Source organism: Aulostomus chinensis, chromosome 3 (assembly GCF_037954235.1).
Source record: "Aulostomus chinensis isolate RoL2024-O1b breed Wild chromosome 3, RoL_Achi_v1.0, whole genome shotgun sequence".
Taxonomy (NCBI): Eukaryota; Metazoa; Chordata; class Actinopteri; order Syngnathiformes; family Aulostomidae; genus Aulostomus; species Aulostomus chinensis.
Window position 1 is genome coordinate 11,943,324 of NC_141322.1, and position 24,452 is coordinate 11,967,775.

The following is a 24,452-nucleotide window of genomic DNA, read 5'->3' on the forward strand; positions in this document are numbered from 1 at the left end:
CAAAAGTAACCTGACCAACATGATCAGTTTGAATAAAATAAACATGTCTGCCAGGTTACCAGTAGTTTTGCTGAGGAAGGTTCCAAACTGGGCGAAATGACTCAGAGGAAAGGTTTCTTTTACTGGACCGTTCTTTACAAAAGGAAACAGTCCCACAATACCTTGCTGCAGCCCCATTTGAAACGATGTGGCATTCAGATGTCCAAAAATACTGTTGAGCACATTTTTGTTTTCTTTTTTGTTGCGTGTATTTAAAGAAAATCTGTGTGCTTGTCCTGTTTTTGTCTTCAAAAGAGCAAATGTATTACTAAAATAGCCAAAACCAGAAAACCTGTTGAGGGACCTCTGTCCTGTTAAGCTCTACGGTTCTCACCGTTCGCTGCCTAGATGTCCCACAGTATTTATTGCATAGATATTACTGCGCACCTGAATGACAGAAATCTGCCACATAAATCTGCCATTTTAACAATACCTCAATACAACCTGATAAAGAAATCACTTGAAAGGATTTCAGTGTGTGTGTGTGTGTGTGTGTGTGTGTGTGTGTGTGTGTGTGTGTGTGTGTGTGTGTGTGTGTGTGTGTGTGTGTGAGTGACCTTTTGGACGTGTAGCAGAGGAATGATTTGCTACAATTACTAACCTGACAGGGTGATTAGATATTTCGAAACAGAAGAATAAGCATGTACTGTTTTAGATACAGAGCTAACATTTTTTTGCCTTTGTCTTTGCTTCTCTTTTATGACTGTTCTCTTTATTCTATGTGAAATTTCAAATAATTTTATTTAAAAAAAAACACTTTATACACAGTAAAACATGAAGTTTTTGTAGTCCGTAATTATTTGTAGTTTCTCCATGACAGACCCACGTCACTGTCGTACACAGTTGCATATCTACCAGGTATTTTGTCAATATAATAATACCACTGTTGTTTAGTTGTCCTTATTAGTTCTTCACGTCATTCCTTGACTTCATGATGTTTACCTGTGTTGTAGGAATAGCGGTAAAAGAAGATCGGATGGACTTGAGGTTTTGACTCAGCTAGTTTCTGCTCTGGTGTCCGTAAGGTGAAAATTAGTTGGAGTTCTGGTGGTTTATTTGAGGAAATATGGTGCATTTTGTTTATTGCTTTAATCAAACACAGCAAAGGGTTTTGTGAAAATAAATATCATTGATTGCATACGTGCAATTAGTTTGACTTGAGAGTGAAATGGCTGGATTCTTGGAAAGACATATGGCGAGCTAATTCATTCCTGTGCGAGGCCTGCCTTTTTAATGCACACACAGTCATATATTTCATTTCCAAGCGGCATGATTCAGTGCACAGAGCAGTTTCTTTTTCAGCTCATATAGCCAGGACTACAGAAAAGCTACTGAGAGGCATTTGCAGGCTGTATGCTGAGGCACCCACCTTTATTAGAGAGGGAGCCAAAGCTGTTAGCGTGCATATCACATTGGCCCACTGTTTGACCCCTTCGCTCCACTTTCTCACATGAGACGTGCTCAGACTTCAGACAGTGAAGAAATGAAGGATACACACATCCAGTGATGCTAAAGCACAGCAAGGCAGCTATCTAACTTCTGCAGCTGAGCGGTGCTGCCTCATAGCCACAAAGCGTTGAGATATCTTAATCTAGTGTGAACCACGGACCTCTTTTCAGTCATTTAACAGAAACGCATTGACTTTGAGAAGAGGGAAGCGGATGTTCAACAGTGCTAACTTATATCTGTGCCAATATGCAGATGTCACTTTAGTCACTGCTCCTCTTAACATGAGTCAGTTGAGCAGTCTTCAACACTGAGCTCCAAAGCCGATTAAATCTTTGCGTGCTGTCACCTTGATCCGAAATCACGCAAAAACTGGAAATGCTAAGCATCTTCATTGAACCTGCAGAACATGATGGTGGTAAATATGGATAATTGCACCATTTTGTACACTTGTATTGTTACATTTTCCACTCATTTTTGCAGTTTCTTTTTTTGTCAACTTAAATCTTCACTTGCTCCATATAAAACATCCAATCTTGTAAATTTGAGAGCTATCAAAATACTCACCCCTCACATTTTGATTTTGGCATTACGAGACAGCCTAGAAAAGTAAAGCAACAGAGATTTGATGTTCTTGATAACACAACATTTTCAACATGAGAGGGGCAAGAGGGAATTTAGGCTTTTGGCAAAAGTCAGTCAGTGGCTTGAGAAAAACCACAGTTGTCCTCCAGTCAAACACAAAAGCAGAGACAGTTTTAATAATATAATGAAGTGGTTCAGAGGCTGGGTGGAGGAGTTTGTGGCATTTACTTCCTTAATATCCTTTTATAGGAAAGGAAGAGTATGAATAGTGGCTACGTTTTAAAAGACGGGTATTGTGAATACTAAAGGTTTGAGTAATGGAAACAAATGACTAGCAGTAACAAAACTGAAGGAAAGAAGTGTGTTGTTGTGAAAGGAGTGATGCAAAAGGATGGAGCAGGGAGGGAGACCAGCAAGTTTCCAGCATTCCACTAGATCTCACTGTGAACATTGGAATTGAGTTCACAGCTTCTGCTATCGCGTGGCGCATGTGCATTATTATCAGTGACTGGTTTTACCCATTAGTGGCATTTTGCACAAATACTGTTGTAGAGCTGCTGTTGTTTTTATACCACAAACTACTTAAAATGCAGTCTTTCAAATAAGTCATGTCCTGCATGACCTGAAATCCTGCGCACAAGCTGAATAAGAATAGGCAGGTCTATAAATAGAACAATTATGATAATGACTCATTTGCAAACAGGTTTATGACGGCCCTGCTTTAAGCTCATCATCAATATGAACAGGTTGAAACACATCTGGCTTTAACATGTTTGGATTGTAGCATATTTGTTTATTTTGAATTACACAAGAAATGGTCTTTCATAGCAAACAATTAGAGGTGTTTTCCCACATTTCTGTGCATGTCTGAAACCTCTGACTTTAGGAAACACTGTATCTAGGTCATACGAAGATCTGTGTGTGTGCGTGTGTGTGTGTGTGTGTGTGTGTGTGTGCGTGTGTACACGCCGTTGTAGTGTGGGCATACTGTAAAGGCCTGCTTCAAATGGAATGATGTATTGTGATGGAAAAAGCCTGGCTTCATTATTTGGTGGTTGAGAAACTGGAACCGTTTCAGTCTGATAGGATTTTTTTTGTTGTTTTTTTGGGGGGTTTCAGTAAGTTAAAAATGACAGGACTCCTCCTCAAAACCACACAAGTATCTTTGACCTCTTGTGGTTATTTTCTTCTAGTATTTAGGCACATCCTCAGTGTCACCGTTTGGGAAGGTCGGTTTGTGTGGAGCTGGACTAACTTGTTTGGTGAGGTCACTTCCTGATAAGTTTTACCTAAGTTTTAGCTGGTGAAGAATCAAGATAGTGCTGTTTGCTTTACAAGTTTGAATCAAAAGTGGTCATTGTAAATGGCTGCAAGGGATGTAAGATAGAACATCCAGAGGGTGTGCGCATGAACCCCATTTGTTTTTTATGTCATCAGCAGTGAAATGATGACATCTATGAGAAAGTCAGTGTGATTTCAAATGTGATGAGCGATCACTGTTAGTGTCGAGCATCAAGGTCTAAGCGGCAAATTTAAGGGTGTACACACACCGGCCGAGCTGCACCGTCCCCAAGCATGTTTGTTCCCCAATGTCCGATTGATTTAACTAATGTAATGATTGCTTCATACTGCACCCTGGCACAGTTTGCTTTCTTGGCCCTGGCTTGCAAGAAATGGGCTTCAGTACGGTTGTTAAACTAAGTAGTGCAGCCACGGTCTTGGAGTCCAATTGGGAACATCATCTGCTCCACTGGAAAACATTGGAGAGAACCAGATCCCCCATTTAGCACTGAGTAATGGTTTAAATAAACTGCGTCTGTCCACAATGCGTAACGTGAGAGTCGTGACTTTCATTGCAGTCATTTATCACTATAATCAAAGCAACTGTGCTGACAAAGTTTGTCATCTCTGGTTGTCTCTATTTTTCTTTCCTGAGTGTGTGACGATGCTGTCCTCAAGGTATTCACAATGACTCAAACTCTGTAGAACTGGTTCCATTAGTGCTGCAGGGTGGGCAGAACAAATAGAACCAAAGCCCACCCCACCCCACTGATATTATGCATGGTGGACCAACCCAGTGCATTGCAAGAGTTAGCCTAGGTTAGCGCTTATTGACAGGTATTCTGTGGAGGTGTGATCTAGCCACCTTTTGGTTCTGTGTGTGTGTGTGTGTGTGTGTGTGTGTGTGTGTGTGTGTGTGTGTGTGTGTGTGTGTGCGCGCGCGCGCACATACTGCTCAGTTATGATGTAAGTGTGCTCAGGTCAGGCCTGGAGCAATGGAGGAGTTGCAAGGAGGAACAATTGTACATCAGAATAGTAAAAGGCAAGCAGGCCAAGTGTGTTGGTGCACCCAAAGGTGATCTGCATATAAACTGGATGAGACCCTGGAACATCACTTAGGTGAACAACTATGTCCTGTTAAGATGACGACCAATGCAAGGACAGAAATCCTTTGGATGATGATATATGAAAATAAAAAAGAATGCTGTTCAACCAGAGGCTGAACTGTGTTTGAGCTAAGTGTCAGTGTGATGAGTGGAGCGCCAGAGATGCATGATAGTATAGTAGACATTGGTCATTTTAAAAATATATCTGTACCAGTCTGATGGCAGATATTTTTATCGATCCAGGTTTGGTCAAGTCTCTTCGTCTTTACTCATCATTAATGATGAAAAACCAACATTTATGACCTGCTGGCTTTTCCAAATGTTTTTAGAGAAATGCCACTTTTTCAAATTAACACTGTCTACATTTTTTCCAATATGTACAAAATTTGAATATGTTACTGTATCAACTTCTTTTATAGTTATAATATCAACCCTGGTGAATATCAGCTGTTGGCAAAATCAGTTTGGATATATTGTATAGCATGGAAAAACCTGATATCACAAAAAAATCCAATGACATGCACCACGAATGATAATTGCAGTCAAGACAACCGCATTTTCAGACATCAAGCTGATGATAATGCACAGTGTTCCTTGGGAACCCAATAGAAATTTTTGCTGAATTGCCCTGTGCGAGAGGCTTCCCAACACCTACATGTAAGGAATATCTGCATGGAATGCAGACAAGTGCAGAGGAACTCAAGCCTGTTATTTAGCTCAGGTTACTAGCAGTGTCCACAATCCATGCACAGTCCAACATATGAAGTGCAAATACCAGAATGAAACCAAACAGAAGGTGGAGCTTCACGAGTACGTCGGAGATTACAGAGGCCTCCGTCGTTGCACACCCAGATCAGCTTTGTTTTTCTCTGTGCCTGCTGTTCCTTTCGTTGTGGTTACCGTCAGAAATCCTGTTTTGGGTGGAGCGATCATTCAGAGACCCTCCTATGGAGCCCCGGGGCCAGAGCCACGTCCTCCTCCGAGTTTGTGCAGCAAACACTCGAAGTCTTTTGGAAGACTTGAGTTTTTACCACGTAGCACTTTGCTACTGCTGTAGCGTGAACAGTTTATTTTGTTATCAAAGAGAAATTTAGAATCATGTGACAAAAACAAAGATTTTTTTTTTCACGATATCTTCTTATCAAATGTATTAGATCCAAGAGGAAAGCTGTGTACATTTGGACTGCTTCTGCAACAGCTCAGCATTGCAGATCTTATTGGGACCGACTTGTTCACATGGATCTCATTGTTATTTGCTGGTAGCTGCATATAATCATGTTTAATCTCTTTTCTCTAACATTTTGTGGGTGTTGTGGATTTCACAAAAAGACACGGAGGCCCGGAACAAATTTGAGAGATGTGTATCAATCAGGGTCACTTGCATCTCTTGAAATGAAGAAAGCAGAGAGATTTATGCAAGATGAAGAACTTTTGAGAGATGAAGTACAAGACCGAATTGGATCTGATGAAGTACAAGAACAGGCAATATCTGATGAAGTACAAGAACAAACAATATCTGATGAAGTACAAGAACAAACTGGATCTGATCCAGTACAAGAACAAACTGGATCTGATCCAGTACAAGAACAAACTGGATCTGATCCAGCACAAGACCGAACTGGATCCTATGAAGATGTCAAGCAAGATGCCTGTAGCCATAAACCCAAAGTCGTTCAAGGAGTCAAACCCAACATCGTCCTCGTAGACCAGATTAAATGTAGGTCACATTTAAAATATAAGGCTAGGCCTGGGGGGTCTTGGGTCCTGTCTTGCTCTGGGGGGGAATGCTAGCATAGAAAATAAACAGATTTTTCGCACACGGTTATATTTAGAAGCTGGGTTATGGTGTTATTCATGCCTTTACTGCCTTCTTTTGCCGTGTGTTTTGATGCCATTGTGTGTTTTCAGGGTGGTTAATTCTAAAGCTGTGTGTTTTTCTCTGCAGTTTCCACCCAGCTGTTACTGATACATTTCCACCTCTGCAAGGATTTCTGTATTATCCTACACAAGTGGTGACATTTACCTCAGTATTTCAGTGTGTGGAGAAAGATGTGCATCGCAATAGATCATTCTTATTTCATTATCCTGCCTTCACGTTGTTAGTAACTGAAGCCTAACCTGCTACTGGAAGGGCAGACACTCCCTTAAAATAGTCTCCCATCAATTAAATATATATGAGATGCTCAGATTTGTCTGCCAGTGAGTGTTAGTTTGAAGGGGGGGCATGAAGGTCCTCAGTATATTTAGAAGAGTTCTATGTCATCTTATCCATTTATTTTTACAGTGTTTAAATCCAAAGGTTTATTTCAGGTTGTGTGTGCATGTTTAGTCAGTGCAAAGTATCTAATCAATCTTGGATTCATTCCCACAAAGTTAAATTCCAGTGTGTGTGTGTGTGTGTGTGTGTGGGTTCATCCTGGATGAGTGGCGCCTCCGCTTTGAACTTTCAGCTTTGCTGTGTTTGCAGGACTTTATTTGGAATGTCCGACTATTTTCCAACAACTTGCTAGAAACCCGTGTGCTGCAAGACTCCAGACTGTGACGTTCAGCTGCATTGTGAGACAATTTTGGAGTCTATGCAACTGTTGGTTTGTTGTTGTTTTTTAAATCAGGTGCACCAGCTTGATCTGAAAATATTCAACGATGTCACGCTCTTTTTCTGTCCATCATGTGAAACAGCAAGATGAGAATCTGTGTGTGTGTGTGTGTGTGTGTGTGTGTGTGTGCGCGTGTGTGTGTGTGTCAGAAATATTAAAGTCACTTTGAGACACCGTCACATACATTGAGGAATGTATGCTACCAAGAACAGGCTTGTTTGAGGCGACTTTGGCTTTTACAGCCAGTGATGGGCGATGCACCTCCTGTGCATGCTCCATGTAAAATCTAAAGTTCACATATTTATGGTGCCAGGGGAGGAAACAGCTTGCAGCATGAAGACTAAAATAAAGTATGCCATCCAATGAAAGCAGTTACATGAAGACATTCAACCAAATATATATTCAGTAAAAGTTGACATGGTGGACAGAAATTAGTGGCCGTTCATTTCATATACATATGGCACTACAACTTTTGCCCCCCTGCTTTGAACCCTGCGGTTTATACAACGGTGCGGCTAATCTATGGTTTTTTACAGCTAACGGCCACTAGGGGGGGGGGGTTCTTTGGTTTTGAGAGCGACGAAGGACAGACTAGGACAGTGGCTGAAGAAGCCATGCCGAAGCTGTTTTTTCCCGACACTGAAGATGAGGACTTTGGTGGTTTTAGTACGCAGGAAGAAGACGAAGATGAGGATGGTTGACTGACTTGTTACAGCCGCGTTACTGGATTGATGGATGAATAGATTAATGCACTGGAATTTTCTGGTAGGCTGGTTATATTTTAAGCAGACTTTACTGCACCTTAAGGCCCACTGCCGTGTTACAGGCACGTGTTACTTTTAATTTAGCACTTTTAAAAAACGCATTTAATTTAGGCATAGCCTCGTCGAGCGCTGTGAGCTTCGTTTATGGTCCATGTGCTGGGAGCGCACCGTTTATCTCTGCACTGTAAATACGTTTCGAATGCTGTGAAAGTTTGTGTCTGAAACGCTGTGTAATGTGATACAGTGGAGTTAACACAGCACGGTACATGTTCCGTACTATTGCACTAAATGGTAACACTTGAATAAGTTATGCATTTATGCAACTTGTTGTTTGTAGGAAATGCTAATAAGTGGGAAGCTTGGGTAATGAAACAATTTGTATATATATATATATATATATATATATATATATATATATATATATATATATATATAATTGGGGATACACAGTCAAGCCTGAGGTCATTCATGCCCCCTGGCAAATTTTGACTTCATTACTTTTATTCAACCAGCACGCTTTTTGTTTTTTGTTTTTTCTTGAGTGGAAATGACACAGGCATGTCCCAGAGGAGAATATAAGACAATGTAAAAGGCATCATTGCGGAAAAAAATTATTTCTCAGCTTTTATTTACATTTGAAAAAAAAGTGGCATGTCCAAAATGATTCATCCCCTTTAAAGCCTTTCTTGGCTATCAAAGCAATCAAACGCGTCCTTTAATTGCATGTCTCCAGTGATAAGACATCTTTAGCGGTGATCTCCAACTCTTTCAGGTTGGAGGGTCTCCTTGCCATCACCCTGATCTTTAGTTTCCTCCACGATTGGATTCAAGTCAGAACTCTGGCTGAGCCGCTGCAAAACGTGTACGTTTTGTCCGCCAACCATTTCTTCACCGCTTCTGCTGTGTGTTTTGGGTCGACGTCGTGCTGAAACGTCCACTGGAGCCCGAGGCCAAGTCTCTCTGCGGGCTGCTTGATGTTGTTGAGGATCTTGATGTCTTGCTCTATTTTCTGGTGCTGTTTACAGTGATTAGGTTCCCTGGTCCATTGGCTTCAAAACATCCCCAAAGTATTTGGTTCCCACCGCCATGTTTGACAGAGGGGAAGGTGTTCTTAGGGTTGAAGGCTTCTCCTTTCCTACACCAAATGAAGGATGCATCATTGTGGCCAAACACTTCAATTGTTTCATCCAACCATAAAACAGGAGACCAGAAGTCTTCCTCTTTGTCCAGATGAGCATTTGCAAAGGCCAAGCGGGGTTTCGTGTGCCTTTACTGGAGAAGTGGCGTCCTCCATGGTCTACGTCTGTGGAACCCAGCAGTGTCCAGTGTCCGTTGGACCGTTTGCTGTGAGACGTTGCCACCAGCAGAGTCACCAGGATGGCCTGGGCGGTGGCCCTCGGAATCTATTTCACCTCCCTCACCATCTCCTAGGCCACTTCCTATGACATGTTCCGCAGTTCGGAACGTCTCGTATTTTTTAAATAATATTTTGCACCGTAGCCACTGGAATTTTCAAATGTAAATAAAAGCTGAGAAATATATATTTTTTTCCACAATGATGCCTCTTGTACCTCATCTTATCTTCTGGGACATGCCTGTGTTATTTCCAATCAAGAAAAAAACTTGCCATTGAATAAGAGTAACTTTAAGTCAAAATTTGCCAGGGGTATAAATAAATCCAGGCTTTGACTGGATAACTACCATTATTTTAAGAAATAACAGCAGTTCCAATTGCATTCATAATTTATTGACATTTTCTAGGAATTGAGTTCAAATAATCAGCCTTCTCCTGCATGTTGCTGTTCTGTACATGAGTAAATTTTGTTGGTGGGTATGTTTACAAAAACACTAATTTTAGTAATTTTAATTGTACATAAAACTATTTGATAAAACGTTTTCCCCCTGCACTTCCTCACTCAGTAACTGTTATACTTTGCTTTTATAACCCTAAGTTATCAATTGATAATCAGGGAAACGTTATGAGCTTCCAGTGGTGTGTTTGTTTGAAGTGCTGCACTCCTCCGCATGTAAGAGTTGTTAGCGGTGAGCTCCGTTATGATAATGAGTCTGCGGTGATGCATTGTCAGTATCGTTTAAACAAACAGGCTAAAATGCTGCTTTGTCATCTTTCATTTGATCACACCTTCTACCTGGTGATCTCGCTGAAGCTCACTGATAGGAATGCTGGCTGTACGTCAAACAGAAAGGCCATTGTTCATTTTAGCTGGTGAATTTTTTTTCTTATCTGCCAGTCAGATTTGTTGGCGGGTCAGAAAGGTTTATTTCAGACTTACTTGTTTCATTCAGAGCTGGAACACAGATGAAAATACAAATCCTGATCACCAAACTGTGTGGAGGGTGTTGTCCTTGAACCAGGCTATGACCCCAGAGTACAGAGACGACGGAAAGACAGTAAGGATACCATTTGCTATTGATCGCGTGTAAGCAAAGTGACAGTGTCGACAAACTGGGAAGGCCAAGGTCAGAGCGAGGGTTGTGACCAGTCACAGTCACGTATCGATTGTGGTTTGAAAGATATCGTGGTGAAACTGAAGTCTCTCTGTGGTTTGACGATCCTGAGACACTGTGAGGAGGGGACGACATTCTGCTTTACAAAGTCACAGGGACACCAAAGTTGGAATTATTAGCTTTTAAAACTGCAAAAGCTGTATGTTTGAAACTTTGTTGCAAGTCAGACATTTGCTTTTCCCAAAAATATTAAATGTGAATAATAATTTGTTCAATCAATATCTTTTTTTTTTTTTTTTAAGTTTTACCAGTTGTTTCCTCAGCGCTAGGGGTCACATATGTTTCAAAGACCATATCAACACAAATCAAAATCAACAGAAAAATCAACTTCAGGGTTTGGTTTGGTCTCCATCTCCTGAATATCTGGCTCTCTTTACATTTCGTGGTTAGAGATGGGCACAGGATGAGCAGCATTCACCGAGCATCATTTCCTGGAACTCCTTGGACTCTGATCAAATGTAACGGAGAGGACATTCGTCTGTGAAGTCTTTATAACTTCAGTCACAGTCAGCAGTTGCTACTGCAGCTAACGCTTAGTTCTTGCCCATCTGAGATGGATGTAATGTGTTGTACGGTGGTGAAGACAGGTTATTTCATTGTTAACCTCATACATGAGCTTTTCCCCATTTTACTTGGCTCAGTTTGTGTGTCTCGTGTAGTGCCTGTATAACACTTTCACACGCAGAACAGAAATAATCTGAAAAATATCAAGTAATTTATTCAGGTTTGGAACCCCTGGGAGGAAGAGATAAGATCATCAGTGTGGAACCAGGGAACACCTATGTAAATGATTCCGTGATTATATAAGAAACGCTTTGCATAAAAAATGTATTCCTAATGTCATCACTTTTTTTTTTTTAATCTGCACTGTAGCAGATAAAACTGGATTTTTCTTGAGTCACGGTGCACAGAGAGACAGATACCCACCTGAGAGAAAACTGACCACAATCATCAGCTATTGCTGTCATGCAAACGTTGAACTTATTGCAGTGTCTTGGTCCTTGTTGGTGATTTATTCTAAGAGTGCATCAGTGAGTCCAGGGACAGTCAGAGAACCATTACATGACTAAAGTTAGGCTTGAGTTCACAAACATAACACAAATAGATGTGGAGGATGAGAGGGGTCTTTGATACTGCGGGAGGCTTTGTGGATGCGTCATCTCGGAGGGCAGAAGGGCCTGAATGATGCTTTCTGTTTCCTCATTAGATGATGGATCATATTTAAGTTGTTTTGTCTCCCTTTTCTCGATATGGTGTCAGTCAGTGCATTCTTGACTCCCAGATCCTCCTCCAGCTGAGATCTCAGAGCAGTAATGTGAACACTGAAAAACTGGACCGTCGTAACAAGTCCCGTGAGGTTCGACAATCTTTGACACATGCTGGGTGTGTGTGTGTGTGGAAAGCTTTGAGCCTTAAAGGTGAAAAGCAAGTTTGAAGAAAGTCTATCAAGACATTTGAATCTCATCCAGTCCACCAAATGCAGGTATCCTTTACTTCAGCTGTGGCCCAACTGGTGTTTATTAAGGATTTGGATGTGGTTCTTCTCTATGGCAGCTTGGAGGATAAAAGAACAGAGGAGCATAATTATGCACCGTGTTGAGAAACGTGCTTGCATGTATTTTCTCACAACTACGAGTTCTCAAACTTTAGGATGTTCTTCATATCGTAATAAATCAACCAGCCCTGTCTTGACGGCGATTCATCCCCCTCAAATACCTTTTCAGTATCTTTTAAGTGTACTGGAGCACAGACGATGATTCAACCCTGTGTGCGTTTCTAGGATTCATTTGAAAAGGGTCTGTTTGTTCTCTACATGGCCTAAAATGACTGACGGAAAGACAAAACATTTCAAGATCAAATAAACAGAAAAATTGGGCTATTTTAAGATCAGTTCAAGACCGATGGCACACAACCATAATCAACATCATGATTAGGATTGGGACTGGGCATCACTAATTATATTCAAAATTATTACCACGATATGAAAACAAGATAATCGAGGTAAAAGACTATTGTGTTGCATTTGGTTTCATAATGCTGTGACTCATGATGTAATAACAGGAAAACGGGCAAATAAAAAAATGTAGATGTCAAGAAACTCATTGGTTTCAAGGAGTCCGGGGAGGAACGTTAACATGTTACGCATGAAAGTCATCGATTAATTATGTGAAATGATCCTGAAATACATATTTAATAAGATAACAGTGATTATGTTGATTAGAAAAATCGACAGTGTGGCACAAATCAGGATAAAAGAAGGAGTTCATGTGAAGGTACCAGCAGAAACTCTGTGGTGTGGCTGTCCCGTGATTATTGTTGCTGTCTGAGATGCAACATTTAGAACTGAGCAGCTGTAGATACACGGAAGAGGTGCCAAACACTTTCTCACTCTCATCATTGTGGGGGGTCTAATCTAAACACCATAGGGGGCTCACAGAACAGGCAAGACAGTGTTCCCTCTGTCAGGGTAATAGTCATGACTGTGTGTGTGTGTGTGTGTGTGTGTGTGTGTGTGTGTGTGTGTTTTGCGTAAAGCCCCAAGTGATGACCCTCCATCAAGGGCTCCTGTTAGCCTGAGACCGTTCCATTTGTCGGACATGGAAAGTGAGGTGGAACAGCTGCTGATTGGAACATGAGGCGTGCTCTTTCCCAATGTGTTTTGTACCGCTTGAGGCCAAAGCAAGTGTACATGCATGCTTGACACACACTCAGAGAAATTTCTAACATCTTTGTGAATGTGGGAATCTGAGTCAACCCTCTGCTGGATAGCCAGAGGGAAATGGTGGCTCAGCATTCTGCCCTCTTTCATCTGAGTGTAGAGAGGGACAGAGCTCAGAGGTTATGATTCCATCTAGAGATGTGCATTTCAAGCAGAAGTCCTCTTGGATATTTACTGGGAATTGTTGTGGTGGTCAAGCATCTGTGAGGTTTTCACGCAGCACTTCCTCTCTCACTGCTGAGAAGCCCTCAGAAGACTGATGTGGTCAAGTAATAGACATGAACCAGTGTCACAAATGGAATCGGTAGTTCGGGTTAGCTGTTAGCAGTTAGCCCTGCTTCCTCATCCTGCTGCAGTGCTCCCATGACTCCACCCACACTCCATTTATTTATATAGTGCTGAAGTTATATCAGGGCTCTTGACTAAGACAGACTCTGAAGCAGAAACGACATGTTCTTCTCATTTTGTTGTTAAATGGTAGCTAGCAAACAGCTGCTACAAATGCAGTTTTAAGACAAGATAGCCAGATAAATGGATAAAGGGTTTCTATTAGTTTTATTACAACTCAATCCTGTTTCAATTGTGAAAAAGCCATCTACTGAGGTAGTAATAGTACATATTTTAGCAACAATTCCTGTCACTGCTGAAACAATCAAACCTTGAGTTCAGATAGGCAAAGTCAGTATGCCACACATAAGAATGTTTCACAAGGTTTTTTGCTGTTCAGCAACAGCGTTAGGAGCTCTCAATGGCCTGCTGTCTTAAGCCGATTAAACGCTGTGTGACTTTGGGTTGTCTTCGAGGAAAGATGACTTAAGGTGCCGATATATCTGGTCATAGCCCCAAAACGGTGGTCCTACATCACAGTGTGAGAGAGATTCAAAGATGGCCATTATCACCATCTTCTGACCCAAGATAACCCGGGACAAGTCTGGCAGTGTCAGAGGTGTATGATAATCATCTCACTATGAGAGCTGCTACCACCTGCTTCCTTCAACAAACTAATAGGAATGCGGCAGGAAATGCTGCTGCTGATGTCTAATTGACTCGTGTCGGAGCCTGTGATTCAGGAGGTGGGGCCATCGTACAGCCGGCATCTTACCCAAGGTATTAGATCTATGCCACACAGTGTGGCTGGCTCTAAATTTATAAGATTACTAAAATCTCACAGTCTGTAGGAGGCTTTAAGCCCCAATCCACTTGCCAAAAACACCCGCTTACACCTGGGTTTTTCCACAATGGGAACAGCTTTAATCAGCATTCACTCCCAGGTCAAATGACCCTGCAGATGATGAAAACACAAATCCTTGAGGAATACGGTAATTTTCAGGCGGCTACCAGGGCTTCCATTCTCTGACATGCATATGGCGAGTTGTCAAAGCTCTGCTATCAACAGTATACAGGGAGGAATGAAAGCTTGTTGCCTCCACGGGAGCCATTACTTTTTTTTTTTGTGTCTCAGCCATAAATTCAAATGCAAATGCAATAATTAACATTCCCACTAAATTCATCTAACATTATCCATCAAGATAACCTCTACTTATTGTCTTTTACCTCTCCACACTTTTGTTTTCTGTTCTTTCAAGCCCTCTCCCACTCTCATTTTTCATGCGTGTGTATGCATCATTTATGCTTCCTCATGTGCACCAAGCCTTTGAGTCATGCCTCAGAATATTTCATATTTCAGTGCATGGAATTGAAAAGAGAGTTGTGAAGCCATCTGAGACTGTGTAGAGGACAGCGTCATCACTGGAGGACAAACTTCTCCACCTTATTTCCCTCATTCTCTCTCTATCTATCCCTTCTTGGTTGTCCCTAGCAACTGCAGAAACCCTGTAGCATGAAGCACATACATATTGCTTTCATTTTTCCTTCCTCAGTTTGTTGTTTGCAGTGATCATCTATAGCTGTAGGTCCCAGTCACAGACACCAGTGCATTGTTTTTTTGTGGGCATGCATGAATGTGTTTTGATGCAACAGTGGGGCTTCAGAGCTGTGGAGTTCCGACTGCCAACATTTCACCACTTGTTTCCTTGATCATCTTCTTGAAATGCTAACGATGAATTTTTTTTTTTTTTACAACACCCACTCACCCATTTTAGCTGGCGAAAATGTTGAAGCTGTTAAACCATGAGAAAGCCAACACCCTGCCAGAAAGTCTCCAAGACTTTGTTGCATGTGCTAATAATAATAATAATGATAATAAGAAACATTGGATACAAAAGTTACATTACAGTGTGCTAAAATTGAAGGATTATTCCAACTCTGTGGAAGTCCTGTTCCTATTTCTTCCTCTGGATGTTAGAGGCCAGCATCTGGAAGAGCTGTAGGTCTGTGGTTTGGCTCATCCAGTCCCAGCTTGGAGTCTGACCTTGTTCAGACCTGGCATTAACATGCGTCTTGGGTGATCCAATCACAAGCTCTCACAGCTCTAACATCATAATTACAATGTTAAAAGTGTTGAGTGACATGAGATCAGATCTCCCTCCTCTACATGCAAAAAGGAAACAGTTTGCACTTGCAAATTACCAAGTGAATTATTGTTTTTAACCAGCAGAATGCGACAATTCATATCAGAAAGTTAAGACTGCACTCACACTTTGTCTGGTTGCCTTGTACCTTGCTGAAGCACGATCGTCCCCACTCCAGCACTGGTTTACAGCCACATTGATCCGGACCTGAGCACTAGGTTTGAGCTGATGGTTGAGTCTGTTGTAAATTGTTGATGGCCCGACAGTAACTGCCACTGAGCCCGACACCATAAAAACATTGTGATTCAATTGCCTCTTGTAATTGTGTCTGCCCAGAGTTGCTGTGAAGCTGTAGTTTTGTTCGGTGTTTTACTTGTGGGAGAGGTAACTGAAATAAATGTAGTGTCGTGATTTCCCACTTGTTATTTAGTCGTTTAACCTGCTCAGTGGGGTGAACCCAAGACCCTTAGTTAGATCGGCAGCTGTGCTTCTTTTCTGCAGGTCAGTATTAATGTATGTCTATCAATCAAGCAGCTATTGCTTTTGGCTTGGCCTCCTCTGTACAGCTAGCTGGCCAACCTTTTCACCACATCTCATGTCCATAACTTGCAAAACTTGCATAAAACGAAGAGACATTTAAACTGGGCGTGGGGATGTATGCTGGAAGTTGACCAGGCAGAGATGCGGGTCCCTTCACTGGAGAGGTTTCTAGGCTGAGGGAGACTGCCGGAGGTTGTCAGAGCCAGTGGGAAGCAGTTTAAGGAACAGTGGTGAGTTGGGGAGCAAGTCAGCTTTTCTGTTTTGAGACAACTAAACCCTCACCTTCTCCTCTGAGAAGCAAAAATGTCATGATCAGCAATGTTTTGAATCTACTTATATAACAATTTGGGATATCGCCCAACCACATTGAGAATATTTACGCCATTCCTGCGCTGTACAAGTCGAAAAATTGGAAGTGAGTCTCTCTCTGTGTTTTATCTCATTGAGTCACAAGAATGGGGAAATCTTGCAGGAATGCTTAATGGTACAACAGAGTAACCCCACCCCCAAGTCAGACTCTACTGTACATACACCACATACTGTACTGAGCGTTGAGAACTTTGTAACCCAAACTGTATATTTGTTTCTGGTCTCACTTACAGCGAGCAAGAAAAGAGAAGGTGAGAGAAAAGCGGAACGCAAAAATATTCTTGGGCCCTAATCTCTCGTTCAGTATCTGGAAAGTTTTGCTGCCCTTGCTGGAATTCTCTCACTCGGTTGCCGTATGACCAAAACATGCCTGGTCAACTTCCACATCACAAGCTCATTAACCTGCAACTGCATCATGCTGAAGCACAGTTCTTCCAGTTAAACCTGGTTCAAAGAAGCACATAGAGCACAAATGTTCTTGGCTATCATACCGTGTGTGTGTATGCCCTAACAGAGCAAGTCAAGAAAATAAAGGTGGTTCTATTTGTGGCAAACCAAATCAAACCAAGATGTATTACAATAACAATCATGCATTGATAGTCATATGAATATATAATGCCACTGGCGTCCAAATGAGCAAATACTTCCGCTCATACAGAGGATAGTTGGTAAGGTGTCGGCAGCACTTAAATGTAACCTGAGACATATTTGCATTCATTTTTATAGAAGAACGAAGTTATGGCTACATTCAAATATGAAGTAATCAGACCTCAATGTGTACCAGCTCGCCTCCAGTGTAGTCTCACCTGTACTGAGAGCTGTCCACTTGTGATTGGATGACCCAGAAGGCATGTTAATGGCAGGTCTGAACAGCGCCTCTGTGCACGAGTCTCAGGCCTGACCTGTCTTTCCTCTTCACACTGTTTCTCAGCTCGGTCAATGGAGCTTCTGTGGGAGGTGTTGAATAAATTAGGTCTATAGAGATGATAGTGTCTTAGCCTCCGGGTTTAAGCCAAAGCTCTGCTTTCCTTTCCAGTTTGAAACACTGGTCACAATTCCACTTCCTCTTTGGTTTTCTTCGAGCAGCCGTGTCTAAATCGAGTCACATCAATAGCCACTTTTGTGTGGAAAGTGAGGACTCTCCAAGGTTGACATACTGTTCAAACTTGTTGCCTGGGAAGTAGTGAACGGACTGACTTCATCTGATCTGAGTTCACAGGGACATTTACATCCTCTTGCTGCTGCGTGAGTGTTTGGTCACAAACAATGGAATTTGGATGTTTGCAGGCGCTGAATTATTAATGCTAGTGATTCCCAGATTTTTCCTGAGCTGCATCTGTGTGTCCTTCCACTATTGTGCAGCACACACATACAACAGTCCTTAACAAAGGCAACATGGAGGAACAGACTCTAATTGGGACAGGGGGGATGAACCACTTGCATGTGAGAGATGTAGTGTTAGGCGTGGTGTGTGCCTCTCTGCATGTGTGTGTTTAATGCTTGCTTGAGTAAGGATCTGTGTATCTTTGATTTATCACCAGTGTCACTGAACGTGGCTGCAGAGGGAGCCTCTCCCACTATCCACACACATCTATTTTTACCAGCTTATTGCTTACCAACCCACTGGTGACAGCGTGATTGTGAGATAAGACTGATAGATCAGGGGGGAGAGAGAGAGCAAGGAAAGTAAGGAAAGAATATCTGATGTTGCCAAAGATGTCTGCCAGAACAACCGAAATGAGACAGACATTATGCTGTGAGCACTTTTTATCTGACATTAATGTCACTTTTTAGTAGGTTACAATACAAAACAGGGGACAGCAAAATAAGAGCCGCTCTTCCAAAGAGTTGAAAAGATGAAAATACACTGGGAATGTCTGAGACTAAATGAGTGAAGAGGAGAAAGTCAGTAGGATGAACGTGTTTAAAGATAAATAGATGGATGACTTTAGCCTTGCTGTGTTGTCTTCTCACCCTAGTCAGTGGTGTAAAACTGTTTACCACTGTCACCACGTTGGCCAAGTGTCAGCAGTCATTAAAGACGAGCGCGGCAATCTCTCACAGGCCTCATGCCAAGTCCCCTCACATATGGCAGGATCCAATGAAGGTGATACTTCACACTCATCCCCAGCATGAAGGAACATCATACAAATCTGTGTAGAGGGATACTTGCTTTTTTCCTGCCACCATCTTTTGTTTTCCAATATTAAAGGAGCTTTGGTTTTCCAATGTTAAAGGAGCTTTGGTTATATGGCACCATAAATAACGTCCATTGCACTGAGTATGTCCCGTTTTACACAAGAAATTTGGAAAAAGGTACAGTAGAATGCATGTAAGGCAGATAGCATGTGCGCTGCTCTTGAGATCCTCAGCTGTATTGTTTATGTCTTATTGTTTGCTGACTCCGACTCTATCCCTGTTTGGATGTCCAGGTACAACCCGCCCCCCACGAGAAGGAGAAGTTCCTGGTGTGGACTACAACTTCCTCTCAGTTGAGGACTTCCTGGAGTTGGAGAAAAGTGGAACACTGTTGGAGATTGGAACATATGAAGGTAAATTGCATTGTAGAGTCCACAGATTTGAACTTGCTTGGCTTTGCTGACTACAGGGAACTGACCCCTACAGATGCGTCTTGAGCGGCATATGGTCGATAAGTGGATCCATAAAAAGTAATGGTTTCTTTTCTTTTTTTTCTGGAGCTGAAATTTTTGAAGCATGTTACCAGTTTTGCAGTGTGATTGTGCTTTTTTTCCCCCACAACATGCGTGATAGTGTGACAGTACGGATACCTCTTATGCAGACCCAGAGAAAGAATCCATGTTTTAATTTTTTTTACAGGGTTTGTGTGGAAGACAGCCGTAGTGGGACCCTGATACTTAAACTTATACCCTTAGACAGAAAGAAAAAAAAAAAACAACATTCCCATTGTAAGTAGACAAGTTGCTTTTGTTGTTCCTTTGTTTTTCCTGCAATATTACGCCGGGACTCCGGGTAAATAAACAGTATTTTAGAAAGTAGCCTGGGGGGCATTGCTGTTGTGTCCGCACTTACTATTTTATATCGTTTGCTCCAGTCTGTTTTACAAACCGAACACTGACCAAATGATGTAAGAGCACCGCTTGAAGGTAGCGGATTTATTCTGTGGCAGAGATGACGACCGCTCATGGAGGTTACTGGTATATAGTTTGATGACAGCGGAGCCTGGGCCTGCCTTTGTACATGGCTGGTGATCAATTGCTAATTGTCACTAGGAGACAATAAATATATGTGCACTTCAGGGTCATTTCATTCCGGAGGGAATGCTTTTTAAACCAGTTTCCTTTGCAGACAATACCAGATGCTAGCAAGTTTTTTTTGTCCAGTGGAGAAGGGGGCTGATATCTGGTACTTTATTACACACAAAAAATGTTTTTCCAGATCAGCCAAAGGTATACGCTTATACACATCAGTCAGGATGGCACACACTCAATCGGTACACCAGAAGACATCCCTGTTTGTGTCAGGCCACAAAAACAGCCACACACCTGAGTATAAGTTCACTTGCACTGCTGCTGTTATTCATTATTATTATCTTATCATGCAGTTTTTTTCCCCCCAAAAAACTTCTTCTAAACTCTGCAACTTTAAAGTTCAAACCATGATTCATCTGTGAACAAAACTCTCTACCAACCCTCAGCAACAAAATCACATCTTGTGCGTCTTGAATAAAATACAAAATATGATTTTACATTATATGTACTGCATGTCTTTGATTCCAAACTGTCTAATAAAAAATTGTAATCATTTTCCTTTCATTCGTTCCCTTTAGGTTTGCCTTGTCTTACCTTGTAGCAATGTACAGATTTATTAACTGTATATCTGTATCTATCGAGATGCTCCATGTTGTCATCTACAAATATAATGGCGTTCATTAAAGACCGCAACCTACATCCGTCTGCTGATGTGAAAGACAGTGTAGTGTAGAAGATGAAAGGTTTTAAAACCGTTTGTTTGGTTTTTCTAATGAAGAGTTCATCAAATTCCATCAAAAATATACACAAATGACAACCTATTCGTAGCTGCATTGACTGTTTGGTAAATGAGGATTTAGACATTGACATCTGCCCTTAATTTCTCAGTCGGAGCATTTTATTAGTCTTTACGGATTGTAAAGAGAAAGTTGTTTTTATCTCTGTTTGCTCCTGTTATTTGGTTTAGCTGAGTTAAGGTATAAAAACTGAAGGACAATTTTCTATTTTCCGTCACATAGAACCAACTTTACTGAACTATTTTTCACCTTTCTTGGTTTTTGCACAGAGCAAAAGTTTTGGACAATTCCTGATGCTTTTCTCTGTCTTTTCACTGTCGGCAACTTTCCAAGTGAACTGGGTGGATACCAGACTACTCGATCAAATAGCAACAGAAATGAAACACCGTCTTAAGATCATGACAGCAGAGGAGGTGCAGGCATTCCTCTATTCGGATGCAGATGACAGGGCTTCTAGATTATGTGCAGACAAAATCAAATTCCTGGTAGCAAGAGTGAGAAGAGTTGAGTCAAGCTCTTTTAATGCAATGGAAACTTATATATCAAATGTATTTAAACAAATAGTTATGAGTACACTGTTGTAAGAAAACCCTTCTTGAATATTGATAGAGGGAGCACACATTCAAGTTGTTTTTGATAGTGTGTTTATCGCCTTTATTTTGGAGGAAACTTAAGAAAGTAGTTGCACACACATAACCCACATTCCCACAGAGACAATCTCAGCTTCTATTTGCATACAAAGGCTTTGACCAAACCCCCAGCGCACACGCACGCACACACACACACACACACACACACACACACACACACACACACACACACACACACACACACACACACACTTGACACCCCCTCCCCAACTAAAATGCCCTTCTTTCTCTCTCTTCTTTTAATCCCCCCTCCCTGCCTTCTTCCTCGTTGCCTAGGTAACTATTATGGGACACCCAAGCCACCGGTACAGCCCCCCGGTGGGAAAGTGATTAGCAGTAGCAGCAGCGGTGGTGATGCCCCACTGCCAGACGGGCTTAGCAGTAGCCTGCCGGGCTCGCAGCACTCCACTCCCCGACGCTCCAAGTCCTACAATGACATGCACAATGCTGGAATAGTGCCTGGAGAGCAGCAGCAGGAGGACGACGAGGACCTCCCTGACATGAACAGTAGCTTTACAGGTACGGACGCTAGGACGAAGGAGAGTTCTCTTATTTTGGTGGAAATAACTTTCTTTTGGGTGGTGTGATAGCCAGATTAAATCTGAAGCTTGAGCATGAGGAACAAAGTGATAGGCATGAGGTCCAACAGGACCTAAAGTCATGACAGTAGCAATACAAGATGGCAAGTAGGATCTTTATTTTGAGCAAATCTCAGATGTGCAAAATCCGGGAAATATGACCACAATTCCTCAAATGTGAAAATCTTTTACCCATCATGTTCAGTTTACCTTTAATACAAAATTGTTTCCAGGTCAGTGTCAACAATGTCTTCCATCCTTTGTATGGCTCTCGATGAAGCTCTGTCAAAACTGAGAGGCGAATTAAAACTTTATTGTTACAAAATGATCTACAGAAAGAGTTTAAAAACTAAACAAATGGTACATGAAACTCAAAGGGAATAAAACACTCAATTACATGTAAAAAGGGTAAGGCATAAGAATGTAGACCAGAACTCAATAAAGGCAAAGACGGTCTTAAGATGAGACCTAAAAGAAGACACAGTCTTCATGGATTTCCTCTGCTCTGCTTTGGACATGTTAAATTTATTACAGAATTCTGCTTTTCAAAGTGGTCTTATTTATTTAATAAATTTATTGAAAGGCTTTGTCATCAGAAGAGCCAGTGAAAGACCTTATTAAGTTGTGTTGTGTACCCCTTGAAGTGTTGTGTAGGTTTCCAGATAACTGGCACTGCAAACGAAGCAATCCGAGCACATCAGTTTGGACTTCTGTATTTTGTAATGGACATTATTAACATGAACCGAACTGTGGGATGAGTAACAAACGTTAGACAAATACGGGTTTTGAAATCAGAGTTTTCCAAACAACCTGCACTGTCATTTCCTATGCAGGTCAAGTCTGTTTAAAAAGTTGAAAGAACCTGTTTGACTGCTCACCAGTTCTGAATATCTACCAACTGGAAGTCTGTCTGTGTGTGATTGGAGATGCAGGACGCTTAGATGAGAGCTGAGTGTTTAATGTGTGTTGTAGCCATACAGGCCTGGTCTCAACTATCTGGTAATTGCGGAGTTCCATTTTCCGTGAACACGTGCACAGTTAAGGTGTTAACGCTCTCTCAAAAGCATGATCGTTTCTTGTTCCTGCTGAGCATCTCCCAAACAGGGAAGTTCCTCCAACAGTTCTTGGAATCATTGGATTTCCTCTGAAGGGAAAGAACCTCTTTTCACTGCAATTTTGGAGGTAAAGTCCAACAAGTGGTCTTTTAAAAGTCCGTCTCAAATGCTTTTCATTTAGATAGGCAATACCAGGCCAGAGCAATTCCCAAGCCCGTCACTATTCTCCAAACTTGATAAGATTGGGCCTGTTTGTGCAGTCAGCATCTAAACTGAATTACCACATTTGGTTTAGAGCACCGTAGTCACAAAGGTGAGCATAGGTGTTGACATTTCACATGTTTTTTTTCCCTTCACCTTAACATTTTGACTGCAACTGATCATCAGCTGTCATAAATATGTACCCTAGTTTTTGTGAAGAACATCCCTGTTATTCTCAAGGTCCTTCTGTTGGTGTGACGCCTTTAAAACAAACTGACATCAAACCAGGGAGAGTGCAGGCAGCTGCTTGCAGAGCCGTCTTCGACAGCAACCTGAGAACATGCCAGGGTCTATTTAGTTTGGAGTATAACACTAGACTGCGATCCCTCTTCGTGCTGCTCTGGAGGAGTGAAAAGGAGAGAGAGAGTCTGAGTGGTGATGGATAAAGTGGGAGGGGATGGATGGTGGCAGGAAATGAAAGAGAAAGAGGGAGTGGTTGGGAAGGCGTAAAGGGGGCAAGTCTGAAAAGGACTGGGCAGCGAGACAGAAGGAGAAGCAAGTTAGGTTTGCATTTTGTGAGGGAAGATAAGCTCCAAAAATGAAGAAGTAGGAGAAAGAGCACAAAGGAAGAGGAGAGAGAGAGAGAGAGAGAAAACACTTTGGTGAAGTGAGAGGCTGCAGAATACAAGAGCTGCTTTGATTGGTGAGTAAAGAATCTCTGGGTTCGACTGCATCTGCCTGTATCTATGCATCCAAAAATGTAGAATACTGCCATCTGGCTGCAAGCAACAGAGAGTGGATGACTGAGTAACTTCCACATTTGACTGAAGTCCTAATGATGTCATTAATAGTTTTGCTTCATTGTTTATGTGAAGAGATTGTATTTGCTTCATTTGAAGCCTCATCATGCTGATCAAGGCTGGTTTGGAATTCTGTTTGCGATGTGGAATAATGTCACATGCTGCTCTCACTGAATATTCCCTCTTGTGTGTTAGTAGGTCAGTGGCCATTGTAAGTCAGCTGACTCAGCCTTTAGCTAATGCGACCATGTGTTCCTCCAAGTTGAGACCAAAAGTCGTTTATTTGCCGTCTGGCTGTGTGAGCTCAGAGGGTGACAGTCAAGTGTGAAAATGAGTTAAGAGGATGCAAGGTGATAGAACTTGATAGGTTCCTGAGGTGCCAACTGCCCACTCGGCAGGCTTCATTTAACTGAACAGCTGTGTGGCTGTAGCTAGTAACAAGCTCTGCTATTGAGACAAATGTCATGTGTGTTTGTGAATCTTTTGGCTGCTCTGAGTTTGATTCGGCTGCAGAATTACGATTCCTAAAAACTCAACTTCTCTACTTCTACTTTACATTGAGAGGCGATTCTCAAGAGATTGCCCTGGGTCTACCTCCTTTCTCCTGGCTGTTGTTTCTTCAGGCCTCCTAGTCTGTCATATTAGCAACCATTTTATAATTGTTGCTGTCTCCAGTGGCGTTCTGTTCCTTTTCA

The 24,452-nt window shown here is 41.8% G+C and overlaps 1 protein-coding gene across 7 annotated transcripts in view; it reads left to right on the plus strand.

Annotated features, from left to right (window-relative positions):
• Positions 1-24,452, plus strand: part of magi1b (membrane associated guanylate kinase, WW and PDZ domain containing 1b) — a 133,732-nt gene that overhangs the window by 67,888 nt on the left and 41,392 nt on the right. For all 7 annotated transcript variants that reach the window (XM_086198663.1, XM_086198667.1, XM_086198665.1 and 4 more), the window contains exons 3-4: positions 18,879-18,998; positions 21,400-21,642. In XM_086198663.1, coding sequence (XP_086054789.1) covers positions 18,879-18,998; positions 21,400-21,642 — 363 coding nt within the window. The remainder of the gene's footprint in view (positions 1-18,878; positions 18,999-21,399; positions 21,643-24,452) is intronic.